We start from the raw sequence: 13,805 nt of genomic DNA, 5'->3' as shown, positions 1-13,805 counted from the left end.
GCTGATGAGATAGATTGGCTGTGGAATAATTTAATACTATATTAAAATATAAACTACTAAAGATAAATGAGAATATAGTTATTCAGTTATATCTAAATTATATTGTTTTCTTTCTGAAGGCCCAAATATTCAAAGTCCAGTTCTTATTTCTCTCAGTGGGGATTATTCATCTGCTTTTAATGTAACAAGCAATGGTCATGAAGTATTTCTTCAATGGTCAGCAGATCATGGCAATAACAAAAAAGGCTTCCGGATAAGATATATAGGTATGTGATACTTATACTTTCAGTATGAATTTCATTTGCATTCTAACTGTGATTATTGTTAAAGAGCATAAACACAATTCAATAAGAAGTGTTAAAATCATAGCTCCTACATTGATATTTCCTGACCAATTCAAGTGACCTCTCTGTGCTTCAGTTTTCATATTATAATGATAATAATTCTGTATCTTTCATGATTTTCTAAAAGATGAAATGCATATGAATATTTATGACATATTTTAGTTATAAATTAAACTGAAATCTTTAATCACTACTGCTTTCCATTGAGTAAGATCTAGAAAGCTGTGGGCTGAAAATTCCTTTTATTATCAAAAGTCCCAAGACTTTTTCTATATGCTTTCCTGTTTATAAGGTCCATTTGCAGTAATCCAGTAATTGCATTGTTGTGGAAGTATGCATAAATAGTTCTCTCTGTACATGAAGGTTGTTTGTCTTTAGTTTATTACCATCCTAAATCATGTCAGAGGCCATTGTGTGGATTCAATAGCAGAATATCTCAAAACCATGGTGTGAGCTGAATACTAGAACATCTCAGAACCAACCAGCCATCTTTTTCTGCAGTATCCAGACAATGTCTTCCAAGTCACGAGTCATCACTAATCAGTTCAACTAAAAATTGCATTTATAAACAACTTGACCCAATTCTGAAGCATAGATACATTTAAAATTTTAGTTCTATAAAATATTCCCAAATTTCACTAATTTATATAAATTTGCTAATACACATGTAGTATATAAATAAAACAATCTCATCTAATCACTTTGATTTTAGAATTATGATGTGATAGGATTTTAAATTATCAATGATTTATCTTATAAATATTAGCAATAACATCACTGACTAATATGTTTACACATTTTATCCTGCAGTACATTTCTATTAAAGTCAAAGGAAAACTGATTAAAAATTGAAACACCTGAGTCATTCTTAAGATTTTTCCTATTTTAATCAATGTTTCTACTCTAAGAAATATGTAAATGTCATTTTATTAAGGTTGTACCTAGACAGAACATTTAAAAGAACATTTAAATATGTTTTCAGTGATTATAACAACTTAAAGGAAAGCTATTCAAATTAAACAATTACAAGCATTAGATTGACTATTTTATAGACTAATCCTTGTTAATTTCATGACAAAGTTTGATATAAATATAAAGAAAATACAACTTCTAGCTACTATGAACAGCTTGACATAGTAAATTATATATTTTTTCCTTTATAAATGACAGATTATGACATATATATTCTAAGTGTAATCTGCTCCTATTTACCCCCAAATTTTCAGTTTTTCCAGATGAATATATTGAAGTTTTATAGTGTAAATGGAACCTGTCAGGCGGAATAGTCTCAAAAGTACACTTATGAAAAAGCTATTTGACATTATCTTTTGACATTTCAGACTTCAAAAAAGGAAAAAATTTTTATTTTATTGGCAATTTTTATCACCATATGTATGCACTCTTGACAGAATGAAAACTCTATAATAGACTGGGGAAAAGGATTATGGAATGTGGGGGCCTGTTTTAGACATCAACCAAAATGAAATGCATGACCTACCGTGATATAGGTGTCTTGAGATAAATTCAAAGTGACATGTAAACAACATGCTCTAAAATATTGCTTTTAAAGTTGCAGCATTTAGGACTTCAAATGACAGAAATAGTTTCCAAAATTCAGTGAAATATTTGTAGGGCTCTTGAACCTGTATGGAATTAAGAAAATATATTTCAATACAAAAGACAACTTAGGTGATAATATAAATTAAAAGAAAGTCCAGAGATTGTTAGGTGTCCTAAAAGCTATGTGGATGGACTATTTTCAAAAGAGGCTAGAAAATAAGATGATGTTCACAAACTACAATCCACATAGATGACAATCGATCTAAGTACTTAATAATTGATCGAACTTAAGTATTAGTGTAGATGGTTCATAACTTTGAATAATAAATGATTTCTGACACATTAATTTATTAATTAAGCAGTGACTTTTCTTTTTCTCTTTTGAAAAGCTTTCTACTGCAGTACACCAGAATCCCCGCCTCATGGATACATTATCAGTCAGACAGGTGGGCAGCTTAACAGTGTGGTTCGTTGGGCCTGTGATCGAGGATTCCGACTTGTTGGGAAAAGCAGTGCTGTGTGCAGAAAGTCTTCCTATGGGTATCATGCATGGGATGCACCGGTCCCTGCCTGTCAAGGTGAAGTATAATATCTCCAAGTAGATGAAATATCAACAAAAGATTGACCTCATTTAACTTTCTCATTTGAATCATTAAAACTTCCCCAAATATACATATTCAGAAGCATATCGTGAACTCCTCTCCTGAAAATTAAGGATAAAAACAGAATAACAAATTTAAGAGAAGATAGACACATTGATAATGCTTCATTGCCATGCAGTTTATGTATCACTACTCTTTCCTCTTATATACTTCTTTTACTCAGATATCTATCATTCAGGTTACTTTCTTGTTAGAACATTATGGAAACAGAGATGGAGGCTGGGTTAGTGAAGAGTCCACAGAAAGATAATAGAGAATATGAAAAGGCAAGTACACTGCAGATGGAGTTTCACTCAAAGTATACAGGATTATGCTCTTTGAGAAACAAATTTAAAGGAGACATATGTAACCAACTTCTTGGTTATTTTTTCTTCAATGCTTCAAGAGGGATGTTTTTAGTCTCTCTTTTTATTTATTTATTTATTTATTTATTTATTTATTTATTTATTTATTTATTTATTTATGGTACTGGGGATTGAACTCAGGGGCACTTGACCACTGAACCACATCCCTAGCCCTATTTTGTATTTTATTTAGAGACAGGGTCTCACTGAGTTGCTTAGCACCTTCCCATTATAGAGACTGGCTTTGAACTCACTGTCCTCCTGTCTCAGCCTCCAGAGTCACTGGAATTACAGGCTCCTGGCTTGTTAAAAACAGAGGGGCTGTATGAGCATTGTATCTTGCTATAGAAAACAACATGAGAAGCATGTTGATCAACAAATGATATGTATGAGAGCTTTTGATAAGCACTTATTTTTAAAGTAAATTTTTACTAAAATTATTTGCACACATTAATTGTAAAAATAAAATGAATTTTTGTGGCATTTTCATACATTGCATAAAACATACTTTGATTCTATCTGCCCTCCCTATGATTCTCTCTTGCCCCTCTTCCCATGGTAGAATTTAGTCTTAAAAAGTAATTGAGTACTTGTGTCTCTAGCTAGGTGTAGTCAAGTTCAACACCAAATACTCAAGAGAAACTAATGTTATTAGACTTTGAAATTTTTCAAGTATTTAATTTTTTGTATTATTTTGTCAACACGAAAATAATTTTATAGTTGACTTTTTTTACCCATAATGTAGTTGCCTAAAGCAATTTTGAATTTTACTTTACAAAATGCAGAACAATTTTAGTTAATTAATAATGGTTCTTACATATTATCTACTTTTTGGAGGGGATTTATATAAAATAAATAAAATATAAAATAGGCTAATAAAATTTTTAAATAAAGAAAGTTAAAATCAGTTGTGAAATAAATATTACCAGGCAACTGAAATGGTTTCATTTACTTATTAGATTGAAGGTTTTGAATTTATGAAAAAATCACTCTCATAGTCATATATGAATAAATGTTAAATGAAAGAACTATTGCTTCCATCTTCTGTTGAAACATAAAACATCAATCATTTATTACATTTCTGGGAAACATCATTTCTTAGCAGGTTATCAACATGGAAGGTGTTGACTTCATGAAGGATAGATATATTTTAATAGGTTATTAAAATATAATAAGCCATTAATATTTTAAATAAACATTAAAATACCCTGAACTTTGAACTTTTATAGTTCATTGAGTATTGTGCACTGTTATAAAAACAGTCACTTTGTAATCCATGCCTCACTTTTAATTTTTGCTTTCCTGACAGTTATGTAGGAAACCACTTTGACAATCTCTCAGTGATGATACTCTGAACAGAATTTGTTTTTCCTTCTTTTTCCTCTACCCTTCCTTCCTTTCTTCTGCCTGCTGACCTGCTGTCCTGACTTCCTACCTTTTTGTCTTTCTGCCTTCCTTCGCTTTTCTTTCTCATTTCCTTCCTCATAAGGCTGAGATGTTAAATTTTAAACCATCCACAGGCATAGTAATTGTCCTATTATTTTATTATGGTGAATTTATTCTCAGCTCTAAAATATGGTATATTTTTTAAGATCTAATATGTGATCATTTTGTTCTAAACATATACATGGAACTTTCACTACATAAGTATATTTATTTTACCTTGATCTAGATACAATTTACATTACTCTAACAATGTATAATTAATTTTTTTAAACTCAATAATACATGGATCTTTGGTGGGAGTTGCAGTGGATGTATGGTTTATTACTAATTGATTTTTCTAAAAATCCTAAGTGTAAATATAAATATTACTTTAACAGACATCAGAGAACCATGTACTTCAGCAGCACTATTTTAGAGATCTGTAATTAGTAAGCAAGAATAATAACATAATTATTTGAGATGAGTTATATAATTTATTAAGTCATTTTAACTGTTTTTCTTTTCATAATTTGTGGAATACCAAACTATGGAAAATCAGACTATTTAGCAGTACAGAGTTTGCCATTCAACTCTGACAATTTCGTATCTATCACTAAGGTTTTTCTCTTTATATTCTATTCACATAAATTAGTGAAAATTAAAAACCTAAATGTTGGGTTTTTTGCTTTTTTATTTTTTGGGTACCACCGAGGATTTAACTCAGGGGCACTTGACCACTGACCCACATTCCCAGACCTATTTTATATTTTATTTAGAGACAGGGTCTCACTGAATTGCTTAGTGCCTAACTTTTTGCTGAAGCTGGCTTTGAACTCACAAGCCTCCTTCCTCAGCCTGGGACTACAGGTGTGCACCACCATGACCTGCTTAAATGATTGATTTTATAAGACAAGTAGATAGAATTTTAAGTTTAAATGGGAGAAAGGTAAAAATAAAACAGTATTTAAAAGATTTAAGTTAAACCTACATCTATCTTTCTTTTGCTATGAGAAAAAAGTAGGTATAAGTCTAAAATATGTAACCTACAAAGAGACTAGACATGTTTCAGGAATCAGAAATTTTATGATTTTATAAACATAAGACAGTGCAGTACATATACCATTATTATGTACTAACTCTTTAGTCCTGAGGTGATACACTCAAATACATTAATCTGCAGAGATATGTCTAAATGTTTACAATGATAATGATATAAAAAAATACAAAAAATTTCACTTCAATTGGGGTTTTATTGGCAATTACGTTCTTTGGAAGATGATAAGATTTTTCTTTTTGGAAATGTAAATGAGGTACTCAAAGGGCAAAGAGGAAAAGAATCAATCTCAAGGAGTTTCTGTATAGTCTTTTGAATTTATAAGAAATGAAATATAAATATATATGAAATAAAGTATGAAAATATAAATTGATGTCATTATCAGATCATAGTTAAAGCAATTTTCATCTAATGTATTATAGATAAAAATGAAGACAACTAAAACACGTTCAGGAGGATCCTACATAAGTTTTGGGATAAGTCCTGGCCTTATATTTCTTTAACAGTTTTGATACATATGATACTCCTTGAATGGTCCCCAAGCACATGTCTAATACATGTGCTATTCTTTGGATGGTGCCAAAGCATATACATCTTGATTGTACCTAAGATAGTCAGTCAATCTGCAGGAGAAATACATTTATTTGTTTTGTTCCTGATCAGAATACTTATAAGTATTGGTCGCCACTCTTTTCCAAATCTCTCACAATTATTTATTAAATTAAATTGGCCAGAGTGAATTATGGTGGTCCAGCAATGAGTTAGTACAAGATATACTCTTATTAACCAAATTTGATTCTCATATAATCTATATCAATGCTGATAATTGTACTTATGATTAGGAACTCAATGAGAAACCAAGAAACAAATCATTAATGATATGTAGATTCACCCATTTAAACACATTTAATAGGAGTTTGAAATGAGTTATTCAAAATTTATGGGCCAGAAAATTCAGAAAAATTGAAAAAATTCTAGTTTCACATGTTTTATAGTTTAACAGATTTAACTAATAACTTAAGCATGTTTTTATTTCTATGATGTTTTATGTATGTATTTATTCTAGCAATTTCCTGTGGGATTCCTAAAGCTCCAACAAATGGAGGGATACTCACTACAGACTACTTGGTAGGAACCCGAGTTACCTATTTTTGTAATGATGGATATAGATTATCATCCAAGGAACTTACAACTGCTGTGTGCCAATCGGATGGAACATGGAGCAATCATAATAAGACTCCCCGCTGTGTTGGTATGTGTATTAAGGAAATTTCATCATTTGTGTGTCTATTGTCATCTTATTTGATATAAAATTGTATGTAACATTGAATTATTAAGACTAATTCCCTAAAGTGCCATGTCTAACAAGGAAATAAAAGTTGATAAATGAAAGTACTATCTGGTACAATGATTTATTGGAAGACAATATAAAGATTTTTCACTCATTTTTGGCACTCCAGAATATTTAGGTCAAGAAGTTAATGTTACTTAATGAAGTTTCATTTGTTTTATAAATAGTCATGCATTAGTCAACATTTTTTCAACACAAAGATATTTGGAAAATTTTTTTCCAATTTGCAATAACGAAATTGTACTTTCAGGTCTTTCTTATAGGGATAAATGAAGCTTCTGACATTGCCTATAACTTCCAACTTTTTTCAGTATTCTTGAGGTTACATAAACTTAGAATATTTCCTAACGCTTTCATTACTACTTTATGGCTAATGAATATTACTCGATTATAACAGAAATTAATTATAATAAAGAAATTGGTAGCAAAAGAAATAATAAGTTTGGTTTAGATAACTTCTTTGATTTTCTTTGTATTTCAGTTATTTCCATTTAGTATTAACATTGTAACTTCACTGTGATTTCATTTAAAATGTGGATTGTTATTTGCAATTGTAGCAAATAACAATCTTGAACAAGTTTTAAATAAGCCAAATTTTATATCACAAGTCTTGCATGAAAAGGCTATTCTCACCAAACAAATTTCCTAAAAATATAGTTCTTAAAAATGTTTAAAGAAAGAAAGGAGTAGAGGTAAGGCAGTGAATGGGATTCTGGGTTGGTAGAATAATATGTATAAAGACTCTGAATTTTGAAACAGCAGGTTATGTTCAGGGAACTGCCAGAAGTACCATGCAACTAGGGAAATGAAAATGATTAATATGGAGAAGAAATAAAGACCAAATGCTAAAGACTTGTTTGGCTAAATAGTGAACAAATTCAGACAGTGGAAATGTGAAGGATAGAATTGGCATAAGATATAGGTGGTGGAACAGACAAGATTTGCTTATTATCATTTATATTCTTGTTTTCTGTATAGTTGTTACATGTCCAAGCATCAATTCCTTTACATTGGAACATGGAAGATGGAGAATAGTAAATGGGTCACATTATGAATACAAAACCAAAGTAGTTTTCAGCTGTGACCCTGGTTATCATGGACTAGGCCCTGCTTCTATTGAATGTCTTCCTAATGGTACCTGGAGTTGGAGAAATGAAAGACCATATTGCCAAAGTAAGTATATATTCCACTGAAATTATTTAAAAAGTTATCTTTGGTGATTGAATTGCTTGAATTACTTTCTTTCGAAACACAGTATAGTAATAATATGATATTTTTATTGTTATTTTGAAATGGGGTCTTGCTTTGTCCATTTTTGTGATCTCCTAGGCTGAAGCAATCCTTCTGCCTCAGTCTCCCCAGTGTTGGGACTACAGGCACACCACCACTATGCTTGGTGAATGCAGGGCCTCTCAGGCACATCCCACGTGGATGAGAAAAGGGTTAACTGCCAGAGTATGGTGTTGTGTATAAATCAATCAATTACCCATAAGCTTATCTAATCAATAAACACATACGAGCCAATACTCCTTTTAAATGAGACGGGGCTTGATGGGTCTGTCCACACCAGCTCTGGCCTCTAACAACATGGAGTAGCCCAATTCTCTTTTATTTGTAGACACACAGGTGAAGGGACCTTGAATGACAGGAGCTTCTTCTGTGATGGACAGGATAGGGTGGAGTTAGGGGAGCCATTCTCTTAGGGGGACTATTGCAGAAGGAGACAGGGAAACACTCCCACGCAGTGTCACATGCTTCCTAGCAGTTCCTAAAAGCCAGATGTGTGCCCCATGACTCAACCTAGTCTGATTATTCTGTTAAATAAGGATGACTTCCCACATCTCCCCCTTTTTAATATTTTTTAAGATGCAAATAACAGGCAGTTATTTTGAGGTTCCAGGTCTTAGTTCTGAGAGCTGCTCTGAGGTCCCAGCTCTTGGTTCTGAGGGTATGACAACCTATTATTATGGTACAAAAAGAATTAGTAGCAAACGTATCATTTCAATATTACACCATTCAATTTAGGAAGTATTTGATCAACCAAAAATATAGAGTCCTTGAGATCAATTTACTTTTTGAATATCCTGGATGTAATAATGTGATTTTATAAGATTCAGGCTATTATTACTACTATGTCAAATGTCCATTAGATTATTCTTAATTATCTCTTAGTTCCATTGGGAAGTATATTTAGTTGTAGCAACTCAGACATGCTTATAGTCATTATGGCATTTAAGCCTTTGTTTAAATTGGAGAGAAAAAGGCTCATTACTGATATTTGTAATAGTAGTTGTTAAAGCATTTAAAACTTTCAAGAGTCACAGCATCTTATCAGAAGAAATTACGCCCCTAGATATAATGAATGGAGGAACAGATAGAAACCTAAAAGACACTAAAATATATAGGAACCAAATTATCATCAAAGAAATAACTGTTAGAATATAAATATGAATTATTCATCTTTCTAGTGTAATATCAATCAACTTGTTGGATTCTAATTTGGTCTTTATTACATGGTTACCAGCAGTGCAAAGTAATATCCAAATAGGGAATAGTCCAAATTACATGGAGTTTCAAAAATCAGAATGATTGTATATCTAATCTTATTTTGTATTCTGAAAATAGTTTTAAACAACTCAATTATTTGCCTAATTCCATAGATCTTTCATTGTATTAAATTTTTAGATTAAATATGGTTGTTTGTAAATTCTTTTTAAGAAGTAAAACAAACATTTAGTGGCAGTGTTGACTTTCTGACTTTGAATCTTATAGAGGAAGATATTTTGATATAACTGTCTTATCAATTTTTGAAGATCAGTCCAAAAACATATCCACCACCTTTAGAGGTAATGTGTAGTGTTGACAAGACATTTGTATATTTTATTCATTTAGGCAAGGCACCAGATTTTACTGCAGAACAATTAAGGGAGTAAGATATTGGTGGATATTTAATAAAAATGACTGGCTTTTTATGAGAAAGTCCCATCTAATGACTGTTTGAACATGCAATCCTAAGTTCGAAGGGCCACTATTATTGGCTGGCCTAGGTACTCCTTATGCTGTCTTTTCCTCAGAGGTTACTTCTAGACAACCAGAGAGTCTGTCATGGAACCAGCATGTAAATAAGTTTCCATTGCAACCAGTATAGTTAAATCCAGTCACATGGATGGGTGTAATGTGAGTATCTGTTAAACCTCCTATCACATGAATTCCATCAGTAAATACTGGGATTGATTCTCCAATCCACATCGTTGGGTGTATTAAAGGTAGATGTGGGAAATGGGCCCAACAGACTTCCCATATATTTCTCTTACCTAAGAGCTCAATAGAGCTTGCATATAACCATTGTGGTTGGAGATTTAAGATCTCCTTATTGTAAAATGTGGTGCATTCTATTGCTCTATGTGTCATTCCGCAGCAATGAAACTCCTAATATCATAATTTCTAGAAAATATTTTCTGAAATTAAGTGGGTTTACATACGAATAGGTTTCCCCGTAGTCTATAAATCAATATCTTGGTTCAAATAAAAGCAAGTTTCTATTACAGTCCAAACTCTCTCTACATTTTCAGTTGTGCTCCTAGGCATGTTTTTAAAAATTCTCATAGCCTGTGTCATTGTGCTTCCAATCTCCATGCTATTTCTCCTCTCATCTTGGTAGCCTGGCCCTGAGGGGCTCTGCCTGGGTGGGGAGCAGCCAGGTTTTTTAGCAGGCTTTCCCATTCTCCTCTCCCAGGAGCAGAAACCATGCTGGTTCTGGAGGTCTGGAAGCTGTGGCAGGAACACACATATTTAAACTAGAAAACTTGCCAAATAATTTGCCCTTCAGTTAGAGATTTTCCCCAAATTCCTGATTAGGATCTTTTCTTCTCAGGATTCTAAACTTTTGCACTTATCTCAGTCAAGTTAGGTCTCAGTTTCTCACAGTTCACACAGAGGCATGCAGACCAGCCTGATAGAGTCTGCAGTATTTAAAGCAAGCAGGTCCCCATTTACATTTCAAGAACCTTAGGAGTTGTTCTTTCCACTGACAACCTAGTCTGATTCTGCTAAATAAGGATTGCTTCTTCCCACAAGATAATATGATTAATACAGTTATTTATTCTTATTACATTTTAAGGTTTCCAATTTTTTTAATTAGTAAATACTTATGAAAAAAGGACAAGAGTTTTAGATTCAGAAATCTCATAATCCTAGATCTGTCATTACTGTAACAACTAAGTAATGTTTAGTGCATACTTAACTACTTGCTGGACATTGCTTTTAGCCTTTTATGTATATTATACTCCTTTTGTCAAAAAGAAAACTAAATTCACAATTTAATTATTTTACAAAAGTCACAGAGCCTATAAATGATGGAGAAATTGTATGCAACCCAAGCAATCTGACAACCACCCCTGGATTTTAATCACTATGCTATATATGTTTAGTCTCTCTAATCTCAAATTTCTTACTCTAGAATATTATGACACTTCCTGATGTGTAAAGTTGTGATGAAAATACTATGACATTTTTAAGTAGCAGTTAGAAGCAGATTCATAAGGACCTCAGTAAATATTATTGAATCAGACTAAATAATTAAGTGTTTTATTCACTTGTTCTTATAATATAAATGCCAGGGTCTAATATAAACATGCTAACTGAGTTTAGGATAATTTGGACAGAATACCTTGAAATTCTTCTGAACTTTCTTTGCCATATTTATTGAGTTTTTACTTTATCCAAGAAAGAATCCCAAGCTTAAAATTCAGCCTTTTAATTTGTATCCAGCTCTATTGATGTATAGACTAAATATCCATAATTTATAAATAAACAAAAGAATTGAGCCTAAATAAGGTTAGGATGATTAAGAAGTTTAATAGAGAAGCTAACTACCATATGTGTAGTAAGTACACAATTATCTATTATTCTTTTACTTATGAATAGTCCGATTTGCAGTTCACTTTCTTAATCTCTCTATCAGTATAGGACATTTAGATTGGCTTATTAAATTAAATATGTTATGGATAAACATATGGATGAATTAAAATCTTAAAAATAGATTTCTAAATTTAATTTTACATTCTAAAGGAAGTTGTACTTACAAAATTTTGCTCTATTTTCCACTTTTTCTATCAAGGTCTTTCTCTTCCTGCAGTTTCCTTGCTCTTAAAGTGTAATTTCAATAAAAATATACATGGGGAAGGGGTCTTTCAGAGGTCTAGGGAAAAATGATCTGTAACACAAACACAATCTGTAACAAAAATATATGGACTTCAGCACATATTTGCCTTGTTCCTTTGTTCTAGATATTCTATTGTGTAGAAGGATTTAAATGATGTATAAATTTGGATTACTACCTAATCGTAGATTAGGTTAGAATGGGGCAAAGTCAAGAAATCTAAGAATTGCAGTTCACTGAAGAAATGAAAAGAATGGTACTCATCTTTTAAACTAAAATAATACAGGTGCTAATATATTAATATTAGTACTAATACAAATACTAATATTAGTGTATTAATAATATTAATAGTTACAATAAAGGATTATTTGGGATTTGCTCAAAACAAACAGTATATTTTAAATTTTATGTACAACCATTTAAAGTTTGCAAATTTTCTCTTTATCTGTTTAACAGCTCCAACTAAAGCATTAGAGCTGAAAGTCATAGTTGGAGTAAAAATGAAGAACTATGCACTGATGGTTAAATATTGGACTCTAATGTTAGACTGTTTGGTTTAAATATTGAGTTATGTAATTAATATGGGTTACCATATTAAAGATACTTCACTTGTCTATATTGTAGTAAATGTAGTAAATGTAACTCAGATAATCATTGCACCTACCTCAGAGCTGTTTTGAAAATTGCATAAGTAAAAATACTAATAAGAGTGCATAGTATATAACAAGCACTCAGTGAACTTTAACAATTATTCTTTTCACTTCAGAATGATGTTCCACTTTTAGTCTTTAAATATAAAAGTGTCAAATGGGTTCTGAATGACCTAGGAAATCAGTTAATCTGTCTTCAATTTTTTAAAACCTATCTCAATATGTGATATATCTAATGGATTGTATATAATTGAATATTTTACATGTAAAGTTTTTTTTTTATAGAGTCCTTGACAAAAACTAATTCTAATTACTATGTTAACACTTGTTTATATATGAGGAAACTTTGGTTTAGGTAAGTTGAAGGCCTAACTAACCCAATGTCATTTTATAAGTTAGAGAAGGGTTTTGGACTGATGAAGTATCCTTTTTTTATTCTTGAGATTGTTTTTTTCCCCTAAAACCAGGTTGGCTAAGCCAAAAATTCAAAGAAAATAATTTCAACAAGTCACTGTTACTTTAGAAGGTTTATGGGTACTCAAGGAGGTTAAATTTTTAACTTGATTTAAACATTATACATGAGTACCTGTATCAAAACATCACATGGCTCCACTACTATGTATAATTTTTTGTCTTTATGTAAGTAAAAAATAAATCATGAAGAATTCAAAATGTCAAAAGCATGTTTTTGTTGCTAGTGCATATTGACAGTGTCTTTATTATGATTTATTATTTTAAGTTATTTCCTGTGGGGAACTACCTACACCTCCAAATGGAAATAAGATTGGAACTCAGACTTCATATGGTTCAACAGCTATCTTTACCTGCGATTCAGGATTCATGCTTGTGGGCTCTGCTGTGCGGGAATGCCTTTCCTCAGGTCTTTGGAGTGGATCTGAAACCAGATGCCTAGGTATGGACTTTTAATTCACTTTGACCAACCTGCTCCCTCATACACATATATACTGGATAGGAGGCAGACCTTGGTTCATTCAGTAAGGATGCTAAAAATCAGAAAATACTTAACTTTAAAAATGTTCATGGTAGAAAAGCTATTAAGTAGATTACTCTTAAAGTTAATCAACTAGTATTTTTAATGAGTCTTATGTCATTAAGGAGAGACACATTTTCTTCCAGGCATGGTGAAAATAAAAAGATGGTAACTAATTGCTGAAATTATATGTTGGCATACTCAGCTGAATTAATTGCAGTTAATTCATTCTAAACTATAGTCAATTCTCCTATTACCTATTT

At 31.6% G+C, this 13,805-nt stretch overlaps 1 protein-coding gene across 2 annotated transcripts in view; it reads left to right on the top strand.

Annotated features, from left to right (window-relative positions):
- The window catches only part of CSMD3 (CUB and Sushi multiple domains 3), a 1,211,679-nt gene that overhangs the window by 1,133,750 nt on the left and 64,124 nt on the right, over positions 1–13,805 (top strand). For both annotated transcript variants that reach the window (XM_079134049.1, XM_079134050.1), the window contains 5 exons: positions 120–266; positions 2,294–2,482; positions 6,456–6,641; positions 7,719–7,913; positions 13,291–13,464. In XM_079134049.1, coding sequence (XP_078990175.1) covers positions 120–266; positions 2,294–2,482; positions 6,456–6,641; positions 7,719–7,913; positions 13,291–13,464 — 891 coding nt within the window. The remainder of the gene's footprint in view (positions 1–119; positions 267–2,293; positions 2,483–6,455; positions 6,642–7,718; positions 7,914–13,290; positions 13,465–13,805) is intronic.

Source organism: Sciurus vulgaris, assembly GCF_902686455.1.
Source record: "Sciurus vulgaris genome assembly, chromosome: 1".
Lineage (NCBI taxonomy): Eukaryota > Metazoa > Chordata > Mammalia > Rodentia > Sciuridae > Sciurus > Sciurus vulgaris.
This window is presented reverse-complemented; position numbering and strand designations above follow the sequence as displayed.